This window comes from Gorilla gorilla, chromosome 5 (genome assembly GCF_029281585.2).
Source record: "Gorilla gorilla gorilla isolate KB3781 chromosome 5, NHGRI_mGorGor1-v2.1_pri, whole genome shotgun sequence".
Lineage (NCBI taxonomy): Eukaryota > Metazoa > Chordata > Mammalia > Primates > Hominidae > Gorilla > Gorilla gorilla.
The window spans coordinates 63,738,707-63,765,096 of NC_073229.2; the positions used below are offsets into that span (position 1 = coordinate 63,738,707).

The 26,390-nt window shown below is 42.2% G+C and overlaps 1 protein-coding gene across 2 annotated transcripts in view; it reads right to left on the reverse strand.

The window, feature by feature from the left end:
• The window catches only part of CLIC5 (chloride intracellular channel 5), a 117,825-nt gene that overhangs the window by 49,605 nt on the left and 41,830 nt on the right, over positions 1-26,390 (reverse strand). For both annotated transcript variants that reach the window (XM_004044128.2, XM_055389776.2), the window contains exons 2-3: positions 7,597-7,706; positions 1,718-1,843 (exon numbers count right to left, since the gene is read on the reverse strand). In XM_004044128.2, coding sequence (XP_004044176.1) covers positions 1,718-1,843; positions 7,597-7,706 — 236 coding nt within the window. The remainder of the gene's footprint in view (positions 1-1,717; positions 1,844-7,596; positions 7,707-26,390) is intronic.

Genomic DNA, 26,390 nt, shown 5'->3' on the forward strand with positions numbered 1-26,390 from the left:
CCACTTCCTAATGATCATGATGGAAGCCCCCACTCCTGAGTGCCAGTGTTACTTCTAAGAGGGAAAATGTTAACTGCATCATGAACTTTCCTCTATGGGTCTCCCAGGCAAAGTCTAAACTCTAGTTATTGAAAAGAGCATTTTTTTTCATGTGGGATTTCAAATCAGTGCTAGCAATGAGGTTGAGTCCCGGGAAGGGGGATGGAGTCTGGGCTCCCTCAGGGCACTTCCAGTGAAGTGGCTGGCTGGTGTCCTCTTCAGAGATGTGTGTGTCTATGTGGGGCTGTCCTATTGATTTAATTAATGCACTTATTTAAAGTCTATACTCAGCTGCTTCCAATGGGCTTGAGGTGGCTTTTTTCACTCTCAGTGTGCAAATAAGCTGTCTGAATATGGATGACAAAGAATATTTTTAAGGAAGAATATATGATTGTTTAAGGCTTATTTGGAGCATGACTGGCAGTTTTAATTTTTTAACAGCAATTCACTAGATGTGCAACCTTGAGTAAGTGACTTACTCTCTCCCTGTCCTGACTGTGAAATGAGGTTAATGATAGTACCTAGGATGCTAGAAGGATTAAATGAATCATATTAGCTAAGCGTTGTGAATGGTGCCTGACACAAAATGAAGGCTATAAAAGTGTTGATGAATAAATAAAACTTTAAAATAAATGCAGGATGGTGGTTTTTAGTAGTCAAATCTCACTAACTTTACTTACTCAGTATGTCCTGAACCCTTCCTACTCCTCTCCCCCGATTTTCCTGCCCTGTCTTGGCTTAGCCCTTCATTCTGTCCTGCCTGGACAGTCACCAATGGCTCCCCAGAATTAATTCCTCTATCTCCAGCTTCACGGTCCTCTAGGATACCGACTTCCCTCAACCTCTAAAGTAGGTCTTGAAACGGACTCCCCACCTCCTGTGCTTAATCCCTTTCAGAATATCCCACAGGACTCACTACAGGATAATACCCTACAGGATAAAGTTCATGCCTCACTCTATATGTAATATTATTTTTCTAGTTTTTTCAAAAATTGTGATTGTTTTAATCCTTGATAACAGTATTCTTTAATGAACAAGTCTAGCTTGGGTAAATTTTAGAAGCCATCTGTCTTCTTTTTACTGCTCTTTTCCATCAGTAGCAATGTGTCACCCAACAAGAACTTATAGCTCTCCAGTCTATACTCTCCCTGAACCTGTTTGCAGAAGAGGAGCTGCTGCTTTTAGTTGATTTCTTTCATCTGTTTAATTGTGGAGTCAGACCAGATTTGGTCAGGTTTAAGACCCTGGATGTTGTTTTAAGTCACTGGCTTACCCTTTCCTGACTTATTTTCATTCTGTCAGCCTTTCGGCTCTGGTTCTGAAATGAAGGAAACTTTGCCCTCACTTCAACGTCTTCCAAGCAAAGTGAGCTGGAGAGAAGGAACATACTGGGGCGAGGGAGGCCTGGTATCCTAGGGCTCCTAAAATCACTCTGTGTAGGTAGGAGTGACTGGCTCTTGTTCATAGGCCATATCTACTCTTGAGTGGATTTTGTGGAGTGGTTTTGAGATTGGCAGCCCTTTGGGGGTCCTAGGCTCTCTCTTTGAAGAGAGGGTCCTGTTCTCTGGACTGGTGAGGTTCCTTTGGAAATGCATCTGCCCCAAGTTAACACCAGGCCTTTATAGATCCAGCATGAACCCTTCCCATTCAACAGCCCCAGAAAGAAACAGATCCTTACTTTTCAGGGGTCAAGGTCTCCTCCAGGAACTCCTCGATCTTGTTGACGTCTGTCTTCACGTCCCCGTTGAAGGTCAGGAAGGGTGGGTGCGTGCCGGGGGCTAGGTTGTGCAGGTCAGCTGGCTTTCTGTAGAGAGAGGAAGATTCAGGTGTTGGCTCACAGCAGGGTGCTTCCTGTTCTGGGAAACCTAAGATTGATTGTAACTTAGATGCCCTGTGCTATCCAACATGCCTGTCAGGTGAAACAGATTTATGGTATGTAGTATAGGGCAGGGGAGGTTGGAGAAATTTCTGAAAGAATGTGGTGTGACCCAGGAAGTGTGTCCAGTGGAGTCAGTGAGAGAGGAACAAGTCAAGATGAAGGAGTTGAAAAAATGAAAGAATTGAAAAAAATGGAGAGAATCCAGGTGACTATCTAAGTCAGATCCAAGCTTTAATTACCCAGGGGAGAGGTGGGGTTTTGCTTTTAAAAGCTCTTTCACCAACCTGCCTAACAAAAATGCGCTACACATAATTCCATACTTTAAAAATTAATGAATTAGATCATACTTTTCTCCTAATAAATATCTCCAGATACAAAAAATTGGGAGTTTGGGCCATTTGTTCAAGTTAGATGCTTCTATTGTGTGTAACTTATATTTTAATATCTAATAACTAATGTCTAACATTGGTCAGCCTTTTGTCACACTCAACAAAATACTCTTTTTGAGTTATAAACAGCCCCTGATATGGCCTTTGGGTAGCCAGGAAAATAAACAAACTATTAGATTGAAAACAAAACTATTAAATGAAGATGTTTTCAAAAGTCTTCTTATTGCTAAGATTATTCCTCCACAAACACCAGGTAGGCTATTACCAAGGATTCTGAACCAAGAACCTCCTACTGGTGAGTAAGAAGATACCTGAGAGAAAGCCTTACGATTCAAGCTCCATGAGGGAAAGGACCCAGAACCATGCCTGGCATATAGGAGGCCCTCAGTAGATACATATTTTTAATGGCTACATGAATAAAGCATGCATTTTTGATTCAGCTACAGTGGCTCATGCCTGTAATCCCATCACTTTGGGAGGCTGAGGTGGGAGGATCAGTTGAGCCCAGGAGTTCGAGACCAGCCTGGGCAACACAGCAAGACCCCCATCTTTACAAAAAAAAAAAAAATTTGCTGGACATGGAAGCATGTGCTTGCAGTCCCAGCTACTTGGAAGACTGAAGCAGGAAGACTGCTTGAGCCCAGGAGTTCGAGGCAGTTGTGAGCCGTTGATGGCACCACTGCCCTCCAGTCTGGGGGACAGGGTGAGACTCGGTCTCAAAACAACAACAGCAATAAAAACTCATACATTTTAAATTTAAAAATGAGTGATTTTAGCTGAAAAAGTAGAAATCAAATGTTGGTCTCAAACTGGTAAAAACTTCAATCCAGTTATGAAGGCTTTCGGCTTTCAGTTAAATGTGGGGAGAACCAGTAGGCAACTCCACTGCTACAGTATTCATGCTCCACCATAGTCTACCTTTCACAGTATTTTAACTTAATTCAAGCATCTACTGTTCTCAAAATATGACTTATTTTGAGAACATTTACTAGATTTACTAGAAAGAAGTTATTTTTCTTTAAATTTTAAAAATTCTGTTCAACATACATAAATCAAAAATCTCCTAGGAGTCAGAAATTGTGCCTATTTTTAAAAATTATGGGGTTACTTAAATGTTATCTTAAGTTAAAAACAATTTATTTTCTAAGTAAATGCAACTTCTGCTTTGTGATGGGATTCAAATAGATCACTTGATTTATGAAAGTTATTTCTTCTTATAGCAAACTTTGCTGGGCCCAGTAGGATCTTTTAGGTAACACATACATATATATGTAATAGGCAGCAAATTTGGTCCCTAAGAAGACAGAAAGCTCTTTGGTGTGCCTGTTAGTTTCTGGGTCAGACACTTAAAGAAATCCAAGATAACCAAAGCAACAGTGCATTTCTCCCCCCTGGGAAAGAGGAGACCCAAGAGTCCTAAATTATCCTGAAAGAAAGGCCTAGATGATGGAGAAGTGGGTGAAATTCTGGAACGCAGTCCCAATTGAATGAATGAACAATTAATTAACTGAACAATTAATTGAACTTCCTGCACTTAGCCCACAGCAGTGCTAAGTGGCATTTCTGGCATGCACTGGGAAGCACACTGACTACCTGCAGGAAGGCCAAGTGCAGTGGAAAGGAAAGTGGCCTTGTGTTTGACACGGCTAGGTCCTGTTAATATCCAGGAGTGTGCTTCTGTGTCTGCGCCAGCTGGTCAGAATGCAAGAGCAAGAATGGAGCAAAATGAGGGGGAAGAAGGGTTGGCAGATTGGGGAAAATGGGAAAGGGGAGGGTTACACTAAATGTTTAGGGAAGAGGAGGGAAAATGGTGGCGACTTCCAAGACGGGGCTGGGATTCACCCCAAATGCTCTCTCTGAGAATGCCACATTTCTTGTGGGAGTTGGGAGTGGAAAACATTAAACGCAGAAACTGTAAAAAAGTAAACAGTGGGAGTAGAGGAGTCTGTAATGAAACAAATTCCTGGTGTAATCAGTTTGGGAGGGGAAGAGAAGAATTTCAATTACTGTGCTACTCCCATGTCCCTCCCCAAACACACACACTCTCCAGCTGCATTCTGAGGCACTTGGAACTCAGACAACTGAGACGGAAAGTATTTTTAAAATCTAATTTACTTAGTCCCTTTGTTTACTTTGTGCATGTCCCTCATTTTAGACAAGGAAAGGACATTCTTTATTTGCTCCTGTTTTTAGAGCTGACACAAGGCAGCAACGTGTGTGCTCTCAGTCACCTCTCTGTGGCTTACAGATACAGGAATGTGTGGTGGTGGTGGTGGTGGTGGTGGTGGTGGTGGTGGGTTTTTTCCTGGGATTCTGGAGAATTGTGGCCACTGGAGTCAGACGCCCTTGGGAAGTACTGCCTATGGCCACCGACGCTTAGCTAGAGTTGCAGCCCTCTGTCTTTGTTGACCCTGCTTCAGCATTTATAGTTGAGATTATATCATTAGCATTGGATGACGTATTGCCAGGTATGATTTATGAATTATGTAATGAGGATCGGTCTTCTTTTCCTTACTGGATTGCCAGCTCCATGAACCCAGTGATAATTCTAAGAATAGCCAACACGCAAGGAGTTCTTGCTATGAGTCAGGTACAGGACCGATTGCAAATGTTTTACACGGCCTGCCTCGATAAATTCTCACAATAATCCCATTGATTAAGAAGACACTGTCTCCATTGTACAGATGAGGAAACTGAGGCTCTGAAAAGTTCAAGATTATTCAGTCAATAAAGTGTAGTGCCAGGAAAATAAATCAGTTTTCTTAGAAATTAATGTGTGTGTTCATGGGTAGAGGGGGCAGTAAGAAAGTTTCCTTATCTGTAAAAATGGAGTGATGCTACATGCCTGGTCTACGTCAAAGGGGTGTTGGCTGGACCAGGTGTGATCATGTGAAGGAGGAACCAAACCATCTGAAGCACGCGGGCAGGAGTGGTTCCCTCTCCCACTCTCTTCTCCAGCAAACATACAAGTCCTCTCTCACACATGGTAATCCAAACACCTCCAATTCTGCACTGAAGGAAGCTGCTTTTTCGTAAGTCTGCTGCTCTCTTTAGTTATCGCAGACATTAATTGCATAGTGGATGCAAGTTCATTTATTTGATGGATAGTATTTGAGGACCTGTGAAAAACTAGTTGCTATGGAGGATACAAACAAACTTAAAACACGATCCCAGTCTGTCCTTGAGGGATTGAAGGTCTCATTTGAAAGATGAAACAAACTTCATAACTGAGGTATTATGAAGAGCATAGTATTTGAACCAAGCAGATGGAGTTTAGCCCCTCTAATTTCTAGTTGGCATCTTGGGCGAGTCTCATATATATCTGTCTCAGTTATTTCTCAAATAACACAGAGAAGTAAGACCTCCTTCACAGGATTATACATTTTGTGATTTTTTTTTTTTTAATGAGAAAGCATTTACCAGTTGTAAAGCATTAGGGGTGCAGACCTCAGAACTTGATGAAACACTAAATCACGACACAAGGCAACACAGACAACAGGTGCTGGGTGAGTCTGGAGGAAGGTTGGGTTGACAGGTGTGCTTATATGAGTGTGGTGGGATGGGTATGAGTAGGCCTTACAGAGGGGATGGGGCTGAAGCTGAGCCTGGGGCCAGGGACAAGAAGGAAGAGAGGGCCTGTTTTAGACAGAGGATGCAGTTCTGCCAAGGGATGGAGGCTCAAAGGAAGAAGAACAGCAGAAGGCAGGCCAGCCTGACAGAGTAGACAGATCACGGTGAGAAGTGTTGGGAAAGAGTGTTGGGAAGAATGAAGGAAAAGACAAATCGGGGCTTTGGATGCATCAAGTCCATGGACAATGGGAAACATCAAAGGTTTCCTGTGCATGAAAGTGGCCTGATTAAAGCATTATTTTAGGAATAATAACCTTAGAATCACATAAAGGATGGGTCAGAGAGAGAGAAAAAGAGAATGTGTGAACCTGGAAAGATGAAGACCAGTTTGAAGAACAATGAGACTCTCAGGGTGGCAGTGGTGAGACTTGAACCAGTTGTAGACTTTGAGAATGAAAAAGAGAGTTTGGAGGAAGAGAGAGTGCAATAGGAGAATGCTCTAGACTTGGCTACTGCTCAACAATGAAGGCAGCAATAGAAAGGAGCAGGAAGTGTTTAGTGCCTAGAAAATAAAAGAAAAAGGCCAGGAGCAGTGGCTCACGTCTGTAATCCCAGCACTTTGGGAGGCCGAGGTGGGTGGATCACAAGGTCAGGAGTTCAAGACCAGCCTGGCCAAGATGGTGAAACCCCGTCTCTACTAAAAATACAAAAATTAGCCTGTCATGGTGGCATGTTCCTGTAATCCCAGCTACTCGGGAGGCTGAGGCAGAGAATTGCTTAAACCCAGGAGGCAGAGGTTGCAGTGAGCTAAGATCGTACCACTGCACTCCAGCCTGAGCGACAGAGTGAGACTCTGTCTCAAAAAAAAAAAAAAAAAAAGAAAAAGAAAATAGAAGAAAAAAGGAGTTCAAGAAGAGCTCAACTCAGAGGAAAAGGATACAAATTGATGTATACAATGTTAGACATATATGATAACAGAACATCCAAGTGAAACTATCTAGATGATAGCAGGGCTCTGGGTGTAGAACAATTCACATAAAGATAACAAGGAGAATATGCCAAGCTCACCAGGGATGAAGGTAGAGGCAGAAGACGAACACTTACGGGGTGAGCCTCGAGCTGTTCCACATTTAAACAACAGGTGGAAGACAGGAAACAGAATACATTCTGTAGGAGTGAAAAGAGTGTGGCTCCTGGTGTTTGTAAGTCATTAAACTGCACTCTAAAAACAGAACAGTAGTTACTTTTCATCCAAGCCTGTAATCTAGAACTGTCACACTGAAGACTTCTAAAGCTGGGAACATAGCATGGGAAAGGGTCTAGATCACAACTCTCTGAAGACTCAGACTCTCACACCTGAAGTCCTGCTAGGGTCCCACGGATGATGGCCTTAGTACTACTGAAATGACTAATCCTATGTTTTTAGATGTCTGTGCCCATCTGTGCACCAGACACTTAGTTGCAATGCCAGTGTCCATTCCTTGCTTCTTCTTTGCTAATCGTAACTTGCTAATCGGGTCAGTGAAGTGCTGGGCACCAAGTGAAATACTTGCCTTTGCAGACTCTCTTGTAGCTAAGACTGGATCCTGAGACACAGTTCTGGACAATGATGTGTGAGCAGGGGGCTGCTGGGAGCCATGGAAGGCTTTTGCCCTCCTTCATGGAAGGTTCTCTGTTCATGCAGCTAAACATACTCCTCATTTATGCAACGTACATTACCTTTTCAGATCCACAGTGGTGACATTGAACACGACTCCTTTCAGCCAGAGGATCATGAAGAGGCGCTGAGAGAAAGGACAGTTGCCGATGCTTTCTCCATCGATTCCAGCCTGGAAAAGGAGAACCAGTGTCCTGAGTGGGCAGGTGCAATTAGCAAGGGGAACATAAGATTGTAACACCCAAATGCAGGTCTGAGGAGACCTTACTAAAACCACGTCCCAGCAACTTCAAAGGGCAGTAGCCTGATATTATTAATTTTTGTCTTAATGTCTACGCAGGGCAATGCCTGGCAGCATGTAAGGGCTCAATAAATACTTGCTGAACTGAACTTGATGATTGTGCAGAATCATAACTTGATGAAATCATAGAACCCTTGGGGTAAAAATAGACCTGCAACATCACTTAGTCTGACACAAATGATATTGGAATGCCAACATCTACACCCCCAAGTAATCATCTAGTTTCTGCTTGAGTATCTCCACTAACCAGTCATTTGTATTAATATCTCTCAAAGCAGTTCATTCTGAGGATTGCTCTAACAATTAGAAATGCTTTCCTTCGGCTACCTAGCCAAAATATGTTCCTCTGTAGTTTACCCTCCCCCACCCCTCGGTCCTTGGTCCACGTGGATGTCATGGATATAAATATCTCAGACTTTGATCCCATCTCCCTATATGGAGGCTAATCAGGAAGCTCAAGGCTTTAATCAATACACCACTTAGTTCTGGCTAGTACTTGGCCTTCACTGTCAATAATCCATTCATTTGTTACACTTTTACTCAACAAATACATATTGACTATCAGCTATGTGCAAGGCACTGGAGAAAATTACCCAGGGGATTGAAAATTGAATTCCTCCAAGGAGCTTATGGCCTTCTGTAGGTGGGCTCGGGGATAAGACAGGAACATATGTAAAAATAACAGAATTATTATTGGGTGTTCTGTGTTTCTGTCATTTCATTTCCCTCCCTCAAAACAGTAGGCTTTTTTAGGTCTGAAAAGCAAGTCCATCTTTACTGCACTTCTGAGTGGGCTGCAGATCCCTGAATTTCATAAAGAATTAATTTCAAGCAAACCTATGAACAAACAAAAAAGGTTGGGGAATTGGTCTCTGTAGAATTCATTTCCATAGGGTGGTTTATTGGCCCCCAACATAATACTTAGAGGAAGAAATAACCCATTTGCTCTAGACTCTGATGTTGGCTGCCCTGGAAACCATGGCCCCCGCAGGTGGCCTGGCAGGGCATTCCACTGACAGGAAGGGCCTGTGTGGGCCCGGGGTACTGAAGACTCGTACAAAGCTGTAAACAATCCAACCAACATCCAGGAATGGGGGCTTACTGAGGTTTATTTATTTATTTATTTTTTTCAAAAGAAAGGGAGAAAACAAATGCGTTCCCAAAGCTCAACACAGTGTTTTCTCCCTTGAGGTTTGTTTTGCTGTGGCATTCAGATGGGGATGCAGCGATGCCTTCTTTCATACATTAGAACCTCATTGTGTGCTTTTTTCTACCTTGCAAATTGCTCCCAGCAGGGGCTCAGGTTTATAATGGAAAACTGGAACCTTTGACAGTGTTGGCTGTATGTAATTGCTATGAAATTACAGTTATTTTACCTCCCTCTTAACTACACCAAAACCCCACTCCCTATTCAGTTCTCACTTTTCCTCAGTGCTGGAAGCAGACCCACCCCTGAGTCTCGAGAAAGCACGGACTCCGTTATATAAAATGGGAAAGGTAGGAGGGTACAGTGTGGGCGCTACACCTGCCCACGGAGGTAAAGTTACCAATAAAACACACTCAGACAGGTGGCTATCAATTTAATAATAGCTTGGTGCTAACTTGAGTTTATGATGTACGTTCCCTAGGAACTTCTCAAGAAGCACTTGACAGGTTCCAGGTTCTCGGTCCTTTAAGACATCCCGACACAGGAAGAATTCCCCCAGGGCCAGTTATGGTGGAAGTAACAAGAGGAGAACTGAAAAAAAAGCAAAAACAGAAACAGAAGCCAGATCCATATACTGTTATCTGTTTTCCTCTGGTGGTGGTGGTGGGAGGATAAGGGAATTGAAGGAGGAACTAGCAAAATAGTGGACTTCTCAACTACATAAAAAATTCATATAATAATAATGTTAATAATAACATATCTATATTGTCAGGCATTGTTCTAAAGGATTTACATATGTTATTAACTTGTTTATTTCTCATGAGAAGCCTGTGAAGTGGGATATTTTCAGCTTTTACAAATGTGGAAATGGAGGCACAGAGAGATAAAACAACTGGCCTAAGGTTACCATCGTGGTGAAACCAGGACGAACCCAGGTGGTCTGGCTAGAGATCCAGTGCTCTGAGCTGCATGCCTGGAGCCAGCCTGAGGGTCCAGCCAGGTAACAGGTCCTCCCCAGGTGCTGGGGAGGGCTGGTGTTGAATTGTATGGACATCCTCTGGTCCGTGTGCAATCAGCTATGCCAGGAGCATAGGGCATGGTATCCTTCATGGCTCCCTACATTTTCATTATGTCTTATTAATCTTGTATTAAACTATGATTCTGGGTTTAGTAAACAAAAACTGTCAAAGACCAATAGAAATATGCGAGGATGCTACCATTTACTTTCACTGTCTGGGTGTCCCTCTTTCAGCTTCCTCTATTCCCCTTCAAATCCCAACAGCCTTGTGGCCCTAAGAAATTGTTTGTTAAACTCATGGGTTAAATATCATGATCTGTGACGACCATCTGAAACATCAACAGAGAAGAACCAGGTGGGGCTCAGTTGGGCCCCACACCCTGAAAAGTGTGAGGGAAAACCCAGGTGTACTTTGTTCCAGAGAGATTTTGAGCACTGGGGGCCAGGGACTGGCACAAAAACAGTGTCCTAGGTTGAATCATGTTCCCCCAAATTCATGTCCCCCTGGAATGTGTGTATGGGACCTTATTGGGAAACAGGGTCCTTGCAGGTGGAATCAACTTGAAGATGAGGTCATATTGGATTAGAATGGGCTCTAAACATGACTGATGTCCTTACAAGAAGAGGGAAATTTGGGCACAGACATGCAGAGGACAAAGTCATGTGAAGATGAAGGCAATGATTGAAGTGATGTATCTACAAGCCAACGAACGCCAAGGATTGGTGGCAGACACCAAAATCTAGAAGAGACAAGGAGAGACTGGCCCTGCCCACACCTTGATTTTGAACTTCTGGCCTCCAGAACTGTGACAGAATCCGTTTCTGCTGCTATCAGCTATACTATGTATAGAAATTTCTTGGAAACTAATGCAATCAGGGAAGTGTCAAAAAGACAATTTTATATATATAGATATAAAATATATATAATATATTATATATAATATATTATATAACATATAATATTATATATTATATATTATATTTTATATATTATATATAATATATATAATATATTTTATATAATATATAATATATTTTATATATTATATTTTATATATATATATAAACAGCTAATGGCAAACTTCCCAAGCTCATAATTCTGCTTTGAACACAATTGCCAGCTATAATCCTAAAGTACTTCCTGTTCCCTAGATACAGTGTATATAACAACTTATTATAAAATATCATGCCACATATAATATTCCATATGGTGATACCAGTAGTAGTAGCATAATGTAATTATATAGGCTTTATGATTGCACTTCATCTGTTATATGCTGGATACTTCATATTATATGCTATTATATATTGCCTTTCATGTGAGCTCTCTCCATATATGATGAGCTTGGCTCCCTCAAAACATAGTTGAAGTTTTATTTACTTTGTCTTCAGCAGCAACAAGCACAGGCACCTGAAACTTACTTCATATTCAGTGCCTATTTAAATGGATGCATGCTGAGGGGAGGGTGATGTCCCTCCCTTTTTGTGGCTTGAGGATCTCAAAATTCTCTCACTGGCATTCTGAAAAGCATCCTAAAATACATGCATACATACTACATACATACATACGTGGTTACCCTGAGTTATGTAGCACATCAGCCGGAGACTGTGGTTCTAGATCCATCTCTGCCTCTACTTCACTATGTGAATGACCTTAGATAAGTTACCTCCTCTTGGCCTCAACCACTGCACCTATAACTTCCTGCAATTTTGTAAATTCAAGTGGAAAATGGAGATTTATTTAAGACCGTGGTTCTCAAACTTTTTAGTCTTAGAACTCTTTTATGCTTTTAAAGATTGTTGAGGATCCCAGAAAGGTTTTGTTTATGTGGATGATAGTTATTGATATTTACCGTGTTGTAAGTTAAAGCTGAAAAACATTTAAATATTTAGAAAAATGCTATAATAAATGTGTCTATTAACATACACAACATCTTAACATAAAATAACTATATTTTCTAAAAACAAGAAATTTAGTAAAAGTGGCAATGTTTTATATTTTTACAAAATCTTTAACATCTGACTTAATAGACTTAATAGAAGTTGGCTTCCACATTTAATCTCTTGGTATTTAGTTGGAGTATATGGGGTATATACATGGGGTATATGGGGTATATGGGGTATATGTTGTTGTTGTTGTTGTTTTTGAAACAGAGTCTTGCTCTGTCATCCAGGCTGGAGTGCAGTGGCGCGATCTCAGCTTATTGCAACTTCTGCCTCCCAGGCTGAAGCAAATACTGACAAATATTAAGTCTGAGTAAGCATGGTGTGTCAGCCAGTTGCTCTTTCAAGTAAAAACTGCTTTGTGAGGGAGGCAGCTGGTTCAGCTGGCAACTCAATCATACAAGTGCTTTTCCTTCCACAACCATCAGACTTTGGAATGCAGCCAAAGAGCTTATGTGCATTTCCCATTTCATCAACCAGAATGTTTAGAAGACATGTATGCAAAGGTTGAGATTTAATCACATTATATAATTTTTAATGCTTCATCAAGGACATTCATAATTGAGGCTATTTTTTTTTCTGCACATGCATGACTGGCTAGTAACACTTATACCACTGCTTGGATTTGTGCTGAAACACTAGTAAACTTACCCACGAAATACCAATCCCAGAGAGAGAAGCATACCATATCGATATAACTCTAAAAATAGTTGTGACCTCTTAAAACCCCTGAAAGCCTCTTAGGGACCCCAGAAGTCCATGAACAACACTGGAGAACCATTGTTTTAAGACATTCCATGAACACACCAGATATGTAGTACTTGGTTTCCAGATAATGAAGGGGAAGCTGATAATTGGCCAAAAGTCACTCGAGGGTACCCAAGTCCAGAAGTGGGAGGAATCATTCAGAGAGGATCCAAGAAGGAATTATAGAAAGTGACCAGATGACATTGAAGCTTGATAGATGAGTCAGTTATCAATTTATTGCCTTTCAGCTCCAATGCACCCTTGAATATATATGCTCTGTGAGAACGGGGAATTCCTTTAAACATTTCTCCTTTAAAGTGAGCACAAAGTTAGGCTTTCTCACCAGGGAGAACTAGAGGGGCACTGCAGGAGGAAGAGGCTTTCTTGCTGGCTGTGGTGTGGGCTGGGGGTGGGCAGTGTAGCTGTGAGGGCACGCAGTGGAGCCACCCCAGCTATAGGCTCAGCATGCAACCCCCCTGGCACCTCATAGTCTGAGCCTGGCAATAACCTTTCCAGCACTCTTGACTCAGAAACCAAAGTCCCCATTAAGCCTATGTCCAGCCGGCCTATGGCCAGTGTGTCCACACAGCTTGGTCACCCCCTTTGCAAGCCCCACGTGTCCTGAAGGCCTTCTTCTCCACTAACACCTAGATCCTGCTGCATGCTGTACCGATGCTGATTGCCTGCTCCCTGCCTGAACTCTGGGGAGTGGGCTATTGCTTGCTCAGCGACTCCAGACCAGCTCTGGCCTGATCAAACCAGTGAGCTTCTGTGCCAGGTTCCAAACCGCTTCTAAGTTTGTCCTTCCCCGGCTCCTCTCCCTCAGCCCTAGGGTACCACAGAGAGTTTCCTTATATGTCATGGTTACTCTTTTATCTTAGTTAAAACTTCATGTTGAATTTCTCCTGTTTAACCTACCATGTAGTTTCTCACTCCTGATTGGACCCAGACTACATCAGATGCCTAAATGTCTGTTATTTCAAAATGTAAGGTTTTTATGACCTTTGACTTCTTTAAAAACCTGGCAAGGTTAAGTCCTGGATGAAGTATTAGGAAAGAAACCTCAGTTTTCTCAAGAAAGATAATTAAGTCACCACTTATGTCACATTTCCACTTTTTGTTGCTGTTGCCCATGAAACCTGTCCCTGAGGACTCAAGTGATTAAATAATTTTGTTAAGTGTACAGATAAAAATTATGCAACAGTAGGGCTGTAACTGACCTCAGGAATGCTATACTCCAGTTCTTTCTTTTTACTGGTAGAGAAATAGACCCAGAAAGGTTAAATGAATTGCCCATGGTAGCACAGCTGGTTCCCATAGCAGAATCAGGTCTCTCTAACTCCTGACTCTCAGTTCTGAGCAGACCACACTGGCTGCTGTCCTCTAGAAAAGAGTGGCAAAGTGGCAAAGTCCACATGAAGAGGACTGTCTTTAAACATAATAGCTCATCTAAACTGTTCAGACAAAGAAGCTTTCTTTATAATAATATTTCCAGCTGCCTATTTTTTAATTAGTTAGTGTAAGTCAGACAACATTTCTAGTTGTGACTATTTTTTTTTAATACCAAACAGTCTATCCTTCCGATAATTTGGTTGGCAAGACTTCAATCAGCAGGGATGGGACTTGGTGGTACGTGGTCCACATGAGGATAGAGAGGTCTACCCTTGAAGAAATCAACATTTCCTTTCTCAGAAGCCACAAAAGGCCTAATTCACTGGGGTCACCCAGGCATTTTTCATTCAAGAAACAGGTAACAGGTACACATTTGAGGCTACAGAGATCCTCAACATTTATCTAAAGTTTAATGTATGGGCTGAATCAGCTCTATGTAGACCACTACCTGTACAATGTGATATGAAGAATTCTAGGTATATTGGTCAGAGTTCTCCAGAGACAGAACCAGCACAACATGTATGTGTGTGTGTGTGGATTTATATATATATACACATATATGTACATATACACACACACATCCTGTTATATCTACTATATATGGAGAAACATATACACATCTTATTTTTATATAATACATTATAATAACATAATATTATATATATGTGTGTGTGTATATATATACACATATATATAATACATATCAGTTGGGGTGTGAAGAGAGAGAGATTTATTTTAAGGAACTGGCTCACACAGTTGTGGAGGCTTGGTGTGTTCAGAATCTGCAGGGTAGGCCAGCAGGCTGAAGCCCCGGGGAAGAGCCGCAGTTCGAGTCCAAAGGCAGCCTGCTGGCAGAATTCCCATTTCTTCAGAGGAGGGGGTCAGTCTTTTTTCCTATGAGGCCTACCCACACTATAAAGGGCAATCTGCTTTACTCAAAGTTCACCAATTTAAATGTTAATGTCATCCAAAAAAAAAAAAAAAAAAAGCACCTTCACAGAAGCATCCAGAGTAATGTCTGGTCAATATCTGGGCACTATGGCCCAGCCAAGTTGATATATAAAGTTAACCATTACACCTGGCATATTCAAATATTTTACTTGATTCAGGTAACCTATTAATTCAGTATCTGTCATCTGCACCTTAGCTCACCAGATGGTTTTGTAAACAATTGAATATAGTTGTGTATATGTCCCCTCCCAAAAGAACTTGTAGGCTCCAGACTTAGCGGGCTTCTTGGTTTACGCCTCTAAGTGAGCAGGATCCAGTGGTGCCTTTGATGCATAACTAGCCTGGTCTGATGGTGGCTTTGGGTCCAAGGCTGCCTACAACTTTGTATGTTGCACAGTGCCACTGTGTTCATGGCCTGTTGGGGTGTCTGTCCTTTAGCCTGCCTTGAGCTTTACGTCCATCTGCCACTGAGTGTATGTTCACCCTCCTGTGCTTCACACACTCTCTGAAAAAGAACTGCCCTTTCCAACTCATCACCACTGTCCCTTCTCCCAGCCCCTTCTTTCTACTCCCACATGGCTTCTTTTCTATTCTTTCATGTCCCACTATTTGAATAAATGAATGGGTTTCTTTTAAACCTCTCGCCAGCCTTTCTTCTATTTAACAACTTCTGAAATTGTTGTCTTTCAATCTCTTTCTGGGTTAATCAATTCTTTTTTTTTTCCTTTGTGTCTTCATCCTACCTGATATTCGTCTTATAGCTAAAACTTTTGATTATCCTTTCTTCTTAAAGCTCAGCCATCTGCAGCCTCCCTTGCCACTTGGTGCCTCTTAGGTGGCAGGAGCCAGCTTAACAGGCAGGCAGTCTGTGCAGTTGCATGGGGCCCCATTAAACTTGGTTTAATGCTCTGCTGTTGCTATCCTGAAATTCTTAATAATTTTGGAGCATAGGGTCCCTCATTTTCATTTGGCAGTAGGCACTGCACATTATGCACTGGCCCTGCCTGTGGACCCCTTATTTTTCTTGCTGACATCCTCCTTTTTCTGGCATTTGCCCTCTCAGCTCACCACTCTTCCCCTCCATGCTTGGTGCTCTTTGGAGAACTTATCTTGAGAACATGATTGTCCTTCCCAAGTCAGCAATAACTCTGGCTTCTAGGCCTATAAACATGCTACTTACCCTAAGCTTAAAAAAAAAAAAAAGTAGAAAGGAAAGTCAGAGAAGGAAAGAAAACAAGGGAAAATGTTGAAAGGCTTGCTTGGCTCAAGTCTCCCTTGTTGGTTCCACCTCCTAGCCTATCTCACTGCAATGTCATATGTTATTCTAGAATTTGCCTCATTTCAATTAAATATCTTGCCAGTTACTAGATACTTGAGGTTTTCTTATAAGTCAGACAATATGCCTTGTTATTACTATTTTTCAAAACTAAATGATCTGACCTTCCAATAATCTAGTTGCTATGCTCCATTAGCATGAATGTGACTCAGTGATTTGTTTTATTTACCTACTCTCAGAAACCGGTAAGTACTCAAGAAATGTAAGTCTAATGGCCTTGGTATGTCTTCCAAGTGATTCCACCAATCTTGGGAAGGCAGAATGGTTCTCATATGTTAATATTATCAACCTGCACCATGCCTTGGGAGAGCCCAAAGTCCACACTCTCTGCCTCCAAGTTTGGCTGTTTCTGCTCACTAGCCCAGGTGTAATATTTAACAGCTAAATTCCATTGCAGTAGAGGCAGATTTCAGTCCTCAGCTTCACAGAATACTGTGGTACAGTGTTAAGGGCATTGTATAGACTCATGCAAACCTGGGTTCAAATTCCTCCCCTGACACCAACCAGCAGAAGAAATGTCTACAGCACTATTTCCAATCCCGTATGTCCTTCATAACCTTTCCACAGCCCCAGCTAGAGGTGGAGTCCACATTTCCCTTCTTCTTAAAATAGGGCAGGCTTTTGTGGCTGCCAGGATGAATGGAATATGGCAGAAGTGACACAATGTGTGACTTCTGAGATTAGGTAATATGGGGTGATACAGCTTCTGCCTGTGTTTCTCTCTCTGTCTCTTTTGGGATGCTTGCCCCTGGAACCTAGCCACCATGTTGTGAGGAAGCCCAGAGCACATGAAGAGGTTCTCTGTAGTGTTCCAGCTAATAGTCTCAGCAACGTTTTCAGATGACAGATTGCCTCAACAACCAGACAAGAGAATGAATGAGATTTCAGATTTTTCTAGCCCCCAGCTTTTGAATTGTCCCAAATGACATCTAGTGAAGTAAAATTAGCCATTCTAACCAAGTCCTGGCCAAATGCAGGTTTTTGAGCAAAATAAATGTTGTCATTGTTTAAAACCACTAAGTTTTGGGCTGGTTTGTTACTCAGCAGGCAACTCACATACACACTTAGCTTCAGGCCCCTTATCTTCAAATTGGTGGCAGAGTTGTATAATTGGATGACAATATATATAAAACATATAGATTTACTTTATACATTTACAGCTACTGTCTTTATGGCCACAGAAGACAAACATTTAGGAAGAGCTTGTTAAACACCCTATTTATGAAATGTTATGCCTTGGTGAAGGGTCAATAGACCTCTCTTTGACGGCACAAAAGTTCAACAGTACCTAGCGTTCAGGGTTTTGTGTATGAAGCAATAAATTCAACAAAGAAAGAAAATACAGGAAGAACTACAGCTATTGTTCATTGGCCAGAGGAGAGTGTTCCTAAACTAGGTCAGTCATGCATTTACTATGAAGGGAGAGAGGGAAAAGTGACTCATGTTTGGTTAACTGTTGGTACAATGATAGATACATGCATGCCTGTTCTCTATAAGACCATTGAATTTCTGTGAAAAGCAACACCCTCCAACCAAACACCTTTTTCAGGTAGTTCAAGAGTCAAAGATGAGAAGGGCTGGAACCCAAGGAATATAGATGGTTGAAGCTAAGGGATCAGGTCTGGGACAGATTCCTGGAAGTTTTCTATTGAAGTTTATTGGAAGCCTTTGTGTTCTCTCAATATCCAGAAACATTTTCACTGCTCTTTAAGGTACTGTCATCCTATTCTTTAGACCTGATTAAGGCTCTCAATGCTTGGTTCAGGAAAGTTGAAATCTGGAATTCTTCCACCTCAGAAATGTACCAAAACACAGGAAACCAAAGAGCAATACAAATCTATAGCCTCAAATAAACAGAACTCCTTTCCACATTGGTTTAATTTGAAGAAGAGGTCTCCTCACTTAAACCTCCCTTGGAGAATCCCCATCCTAATACAGGAAATTGTTTTCCACTTAATGAGGCCACTGTCAAAAGCTTTGCTTTCCTCTCTTGACATTTTTCTTATTTGTTATCCAAGATGCTATGGAAATTAATGGCAGCTCTTGATCGTGAATCCATTCCCCCTACATTTAAGGAATAAGCCTGCAATTCCTATAATCCTCATACCAAACAAGGATATCTTGACATTGAGCTCTGCTACTCCTACAAAGGTTGGTGTTTGGGATCCTGACATAGCTGAGATTCCTCAATTATTACTCATCTGCCCTTCTGTTCTGTTTGTCTGAATGTTGAATTTTGAATATAGCCTCTTAATAGGATAAGCTGGGCTGGAAAGACTTTAGAGACATCCCAAAATCTGTCATCCTAGCTCTCTGTTGGCTTCAATAATCACTCATGAATCCCAAACTCAAATATAACAAATTGAAAGCTTATGACACTAAAATGAAATCTGAGTCTTGAGGTTTATTAATTAGGGTCATGTACATCTGAGAACTTATGAAAAAAGTTTTTGCAAAATTACTAGTTTATAATATGTCAACAAAATATGTTTTTAGAGCTTGAAAATTCCACTCAACTAAGCATTTTAAAAACTGGAATGCCCAGGCCCCACTCTCAGATATTCTGATTTAATTAGTCTAGGGGTAGGGCTCAGACATCAGAATTCTTTTCCTTCAAAGTTCTCGAGGTGATTCTAATGTTCAGTCAGGACTGACAACTGCTGACCTAGTGGTGCCCACAGTGGGAGATGTCCAATAGAATCACCAAAGGAGCTTGTTAAACAAACAAAGAAACAAATGAGCTCCCTGACCTCACTGTAGACATGCAGAATCAGAGTCTCTGGGCTCAGGAGATGTGTGACGGGCTGGACCAACCACCGACAGTAGCACTTAGGACGTTGTTTCTCCCTCCTCTTTTTGTTTCCTTTTTCCTTACCTAAACTGGAAACTCCTTCACATCCTGGCCCCACTCCTACTTCCCACCCCATTTCTATGCTGTTCTTCTTCACCTTCCATCCCTGCACAGGCCCTGAAAGAAGTGCACCATTTTGAGTTGTTCAGGGCATGGAGAGCCCATTTTGGATCAACACGTCTGAAGAACCTCAAGTCAATGCAGCCATAAACAATGCCAAGAACTTAACGTGCCAACTGATATTTTTATGGTTGCGTCTCCACACAGAACTCTTAAGTTCTGCCAGGTGGGTCTTCCCTGAGGGTGACAGAGTGTGCTGTGACCGGGTACAGAAACCCTAGTCACTGGGCTCAAGTTCTCATGTGGTCAGCCACAGGCCATATGTACCCAACCACATTTGTTCTCTCCAGCCACCTTCCTCTAGTCAGCCATGGTGAAAAATGTGGCTTCTTTAAAAATGCAGTGTCCTCATAAGGTCCTGTTTTGGGCTTTCTTGGCTGCGTGGAGTACCAGCAAGCTGTATCTCCACTCTCAACTATATGCAGGCACTTGGCCACTTGGGCAGGGTGGATCCACACAGCCAGATGGGCATCTTTACCAAGGGCCAGCTTGGTTCCGGAGACTGGGGATGTAGTGATGTGGTGATGAAAGAGACATGGTCCCTCTCTTGAGAAGTTATCACACAACAGAGGCAGCAAAAGGTAAAGACATGATGGCCAGGTCATCACAGAAGTGCAGTAGTAGTAGAGAATGGCTGGAGTGGGGACAGGAAGGAGCCCACCTAAGGGTTCACGGAAGGATTTGGGGCAGCAACAATGCCTAATATGAGCCTCAAAGGTAAGAGAGTTTATTCATACAAAGTGGCAGGTAAGGCCATCCAGGCGGAAGTGATGGCATAAGCACATGCCTGGAGGCTGGATTGCACAATGCAGGTGTATTAGGCTGTTTTTGCGTTCTGTAAAGAAATACCTGAGACTGGGTAATTTATATTGAAAAGAGGTTTAATTGGCTGATGGTCCTGCAGGCTGTACAAGTGCCATGCCAGCATTTGCTTAGCTTCTGGTTAGGGCCTCAGGAAGCTTATGATCATAGTGGAAAGCAAAATGGGAGCAGGCACTTTCCATGGCAAAAGCAGGAGCAAGAGAGAGAGAGAGAGAGAGAGGAACCAGGATCCTTTAAACCACAGCTCTCCTGTGAACTATCAGAGTGAGAACTCACTCATTACCATGGGGAGGGCACAAAGTCAGGAGGGAACCAACCCCATGATCCAAACACCTCCCACCAGGCCCTGCCTCCAATATTGGGAATCACATTTCAACATGAGATTTGGCGGGGACACACATTCAAACCATATCAGCGGGTGGGCAGGGAATTCCAAGCAGATCTTCTTCATGCTCTATTAGGAAAACCCATGCAGAATTTCTCTAGTTCCCTTTCTTCCTCCATTCTGAGGACCCCAGCCTAGTCACAGGCAAAGCCATAAGGCAGTCAAATGCTCATCTTCTGGGGGTCTCTGTGTCTTCCCAATCTGCTATCTCCACCATCATGCATCTCTAAACCCCTCAGCCACTCTTGGCCAGCATGCCTCTCCCCACTTGTATCTCTCAATGCCAACTCTGAAAGCATTCACATTTAAGTATGAATTGTTGGTAACTGCTAAGCACTTATTCCTCCTAGGGTACTTTTATTTATCATGGCCCAGATGTAAGCAACGAGATGAAGCTTCAATAGTGGGGTTGCAGGTGTCCGCCAGAAACTGATTAAAGAACTGGGAAAGAAGGAAGAAGGGCAACAATAGCTTCCTGGGGGTCCTGAAACCAGACATGTAGGTTTTTATCTATTATCTCCTATGTGAGATCCTGCCAACTTGTTACTTCTGCAGCTCCGAAAAACTAGCTCACACAATGGATGCCCCAGACCAAAGGGCAGGCACTCTTATCACAAAACTGCCTTAATTTCCATTTAAAATTCTCTATTTAAAATTACTTCAAGGCTGGTTGGAAGGGCAAGACTTCAAAAACAACACATTCCTTTTTAATTAATTGGAGGCGGGTGACTATAGGAATGTTTTAGCTTTGCCGTTAATATGAGTGCTATGAATTTGTAATAGTGACATCTTCCTATACTTGTGCAATAAGATCTTTGTTAGCAAGAATGTTTGAAGAAGCAAGATGTTCCCTGGTGAACTGAATTCCCCGGGTAGCCCTTTAAGCAATTCGGGGCAATGTAATAAAAAGCAGAAGATTAAGAGTCCTGCGTTCCAGACCTAGTTTTGGCACAAAGAGTTGTGTGATCTGGGGCAAGTAATTTTCCCTCTCTGGGCCTTAATCTTGTTATTTTTAAAGTGGATAAATTAGAAAAGATGGGCTTGAAAGACACTCTGTTCCTAAAATGTGGCTAGGAGAAGGTGAAAATAACTAAATCTTTTATTTGCACCTAAAAATTCCAATAGCTGAGTAGAGACTCCACAAGCTACTACAGTCCTCTCTCCCAGCATCATGCATGGCTCACAGCACGGGCTGGATAAATGTTTGCCGAGAGGATGAAAGAGCTTTTGGACTAGCGTTCTATTCTGAAAACACAGGCAGCTGGGTCTGCAGGGGAGGGGCCAGCACCATAGATTGCAAGGAAAATCAGGCCACAAAGGAAGAACCACCTGTGACCACCTTTGCTAGCTGCTTCTGGGCTCTGCCTTCTCACAACTTCTCTGTAGCATCTTTCCATAGTATTCTCAGCACCTTACCTTAAAAAGCAGTTGAAGAAGCACCCTTTTTGGAAGGCTGTCCCCACTCCATGTCCCCGCCCCCACCCCCTCCTGCTCTATCCAACTCCTTCAGACTAGGGCAGCTGAGATCCAAAGACTTCAGATGACTTTTCCAAGGCCACATAGATGATCAGTAGGGATGGAGTTTGCTATTGAATGGAGATGGCTGAAATCTCAGTCAAAATCGTGAACGTATGTAATTTAGACATAATCAGGGAAGACAGGAGAAACAGAACTGAATCCTTTGGAAAGTCATCTTTGAGAGATGTTCCTGCTAACCCTTGCTTATCTTTCATTTTATTCCCTTAAAAGAGTAAACTGCTGAAGACAGAGGAAGAAAAATCCTGCCTGGTTATTGAAGGGTACGGGTTCATATTCACATCAAGGTTTTTTTTTTAAATCGTGGAGGATTTACTCAGGGTAAAGACAGAAAGCCACACTCCTACTGAAGCTCCTGAGCTCCCGGGGGAAGGATAGAAGGGAAGCTGTGTAGCTGTCTCTTCTCACTATGTTCCTTCTTCTCCCGCCTAGGGTGATTGGGAGGATTAGGGGAGATAACACAAGTAAAATGGGGGCGCAGTGCCTGGCAGAAAGCACTCAGTGCATCTGCCGTCTTCAAGGTCACTCTGCCCTCTGGGCCCATTCCTCCTTCCTCCCTCTCCTCACCCCCAGCCAGCACATTAAAGGTCACAGGTCTGGAGAAAGTCCTTCTCTGCCACTGTGTAACAGGGAAATGTTTCTCCCAGCCAAGTGCCCCTGTCATGTGGGCCCACCCAACTAATTTCTTTTGAGCCCCTATAGAACTTACAGTGAAGACAGTGGTTAGTCCTGGATGATTATATCTACTGCTTTAGAAGGGAGCTTTGAAAACAGCCTCACAGTTACAGACAAAACCAAGCCAGTTTTTGTGTCAAGAAGACCCAATTTCGTTTTCTCAGCCTTGAAAAAAAATCAATTTGAACTTGCTGCTGGCTGAGTTATATGTTCAAGCTCAGACCGAGCTGTAATTGGAAAGGAGTCTGTCTTTTGTAATCCCCAGGCCAAAAGGGGAAATGAAAATCTTTTTCAAATGGCAGAGTAAGGCAGGAAATGTTCTCTTTATTGTACTCCCATAAAAAAATAAACCTACCCAGTAATTATACCACACACACACAATAGACCAGGCCCTCACCCAGGAAGCCACAACCTGAGATGAAGGAGTTAGTGGTTATTTTCAAAAAGGGAATTTTTCCAAGCCCTACCATATTTTCTCTCACAAGTTCCTTTGCATTTACAAGAGACAGATTGCCCACCCTGCTTTTCTGCCTGACTGGTGGAAGTCAGACGACCTGCATACTGGTCCCAGTTGTTCTGCCAGATGAATGTGCCCTTGAGCAAGTCACTGTCTCGATTTGGCATTCTGCACCCTTATCTATGAAATGAAGGGACAACTAGACAATGCCTACATCTGAATTCTCTGATTCTCTTTATGCTCACTTTTTCGTTGGGCACAAAGGGGTCAGAGGTGATCCCTGCTTATGAAAATCTCTAATGTAAATTCTCCACTTTATGTCTAGGAGAAAAAACTGAAAGTGGCCATTATAAAAATACAAAACTGCCCCATTGGTGGACTACAAAATAAATGAGGTACAGAAATTGTTCTTTTTCCTCTACTGGATCCTTTCTGTAAGTCTTAGAATTTGCTATGATGCTCTTGGGGCATTCAAATTCACAAGCACAAAAAGAACTACATTTTGGGTACCACATTCTAATACTACTATCCACAGAGTGGATTCCTGAAATCAGCCATCTGGTATATAGAATATGTGAAAATGCATTTCCAGTTCTAGCAGAGATTGTTCCATCCATAGGTCTAGAGTAGAAGTATATGTAATCGTTGACAATCAACAAAGCATATCACTTGTATCTTATTTAGTTTGAAGGTGCCAAACAGGGTTGTTGTACATGTTTTTTAAAAAATTTTATTATGGTCATCTCGTCTCCACCCCAACCCCCACCAAACTATTTCTACCATCTTAAGCCAGGGTGAGCCAAATCCCAACCTTTCCTTTACGTACAAGACCCACCTAAGGAAGGAAGCCTGCTATTGTTGGACTATGTTTAGAACAGATGATGCTACGTGATGAACTTCAAGCATTAATGACAGACAGTCTTCTAGATCCTATCTAATGTTTAGGATCAGCCCCTTCAAATTGTTTTTTGATGGAGCCTCAGGAATGGCAAAGAAACATTGCAACTTGTGCTTCATCTCCCAATTATTGAAGGAGGCTGCTGGAAACATAATATAGAAAATTCTGAGGTCTCAACTAGGATTCGTAGGACAGAATGTAAGCATTATTTGGTGATGACATGTTTTATTTATAAAGTCAACCTTCGATGCAATTCTGCTGACTCTTCTACACAGAGAAGAGGCCTGCTGAAGAATTAAAAGATAAGAACAAAGCTAAAATGAGAAGCATAATTTTCCCCTATGTCCTCCTAGTTAGCTCTTATGGACCTTTCTGTAACATGAGTTTCTTCTACTAAGTTGTAAAACATCCTGTTTTACTTTTCTCTTCTCAGTCCTATGATACAGTTCAGGGCCAGACACATTTACTCTAGTTGTTCAAAATGTAGCCTGCATGAAAAGACCAGTGCCTCAGAGACATACCAAAGGGCAGAACAGAAACAAGGCTTAGAAACAAATTTAACATAAGTAGAGTATGGGTATCAAGGACTTTTACTGTATAGCGCTTGCAATTATGTGATTAGCTTTCAGCAAGACGTGTTTTCTATCTTTTCAACCAGAAAATAATTTAAAAAACAAAGATAACTTGAATTGGCCTCAAAGCTGTCTCCGTCTCTGTAATTGGGAATAATAACAGCTGCCCACCTACTTCACGAGTTCTCTGTGAGGATCAAAGGTGCTCTGAAAGGATGACATACAATAATGGAATCTACCACTGCCATATCCAGTCTTCTTCGTTAGTGGATTGAAATTCCAGCTAGAACACAATGTCCTACAGCTCCAGGGTCCCCTTGTAAGTTTATCTCTCAATCAAGTCTCATTAAGAGCTTTTTATCTCTCCCCTGGAACTCCCAGAAAAGGCCCTAAGAGGGATAGTTTTCTTGTTAGGAGGAAATTCTGGGTTGTCTACAGCCTTGCTGCTCAAAGTAGGTCCACAAACCAGCAACATCAGCATCCTCTAGGAGCTCATTAGAAATGCAGATTCTCAGGCCAACCCCATACTTACTGAATCAGAACCTGCATTTTCAGTAAGACTTCTAAGTGATTTATGCCTCTTAGTGTTTGAGAAGGCTGGTCTTCAGAACCTTTGCAAGATAAAGGCCTCATACAGCATCAATCGGAAGACCTTTATAACCGATGCATTGGGTCAGTCATAGCCAGCTTTTCTTTTTCACTTAAAAAGTACATCTTTGCACATCCAGATTTCACATAATTCCTGGTTAGGAAAAACAAAAACAAAAACAAAAACAAAACTCCTCTCTTGTTCATAGTAATCTTGCCTTACTGGGTTCTAAAAATGTCAGTGAATCTCTGCCAAATTTCCATACCTCGTGCAGAGGAGGAGCCTGCTTGCAAATAACAATGGCAGCCAGGTGCTGAAAGTGGACACTGAAGCTGAAACTGGAGCTGAGGTTAAATTATTTATTGAAATTTCATGACTTGGATTGTCTGTTAGAAGCCAACCAAACCTAGAGTCACTGAGCATGTTCATCTCGAACAGGCCCCATCCTGCACCCCCTGAAGTTACCTGCCTCTTTGCCTGTGGGACCAGTCAGATGTCAGACCCTACCTCCAGGGGTTAAGTTATGGAAACATGACATGGCTGGGTTAGTAAACTGGGCTCTCTAAAGGTGCTGTCCTGAGAGCTCCTGATGCCCATGGCTGAGCAGTTCAGTGGCTTAGCAGTCTGCCTCTGTGCAACCTCTAGTTCATAGAAAGCCTGCCTGTTGCAGGAAAAATAACTCGCTTGCAGCTAACTCTTTCTTTTCATTTTTTAAAATGAACACCCTTTGTCTCAGAGTTTCTATTTGTATGACAGAGAGAAATGTGTTTTTTTGTGGGTGTTTTTGTTTGTTTGTTTTTGCCAACCAACATCCCAATATATATAAAATGAATTAAACCCTGTAGATATATATTCCTTTTACAATATAATCACTAATATTTGATCCTCAAAAGCAAAATACTATGAAAACATGTTCATCAATAGCAGAATAGGTGGCCGGGCACAGTGGCCCATGCCGGTAATCCCAGCACTTTGGGAGGCCGAGGCGGGCGGATCATGAGATCAAGAGATCGAGACCATCCTGGACAACATGGTTAAACCCCATCTCTACTAAAAAATTAGCTGGGGGTGGTGGCACATGCCTGTAGTCTCAGCTACTTGGGAGGCTGAGGCAG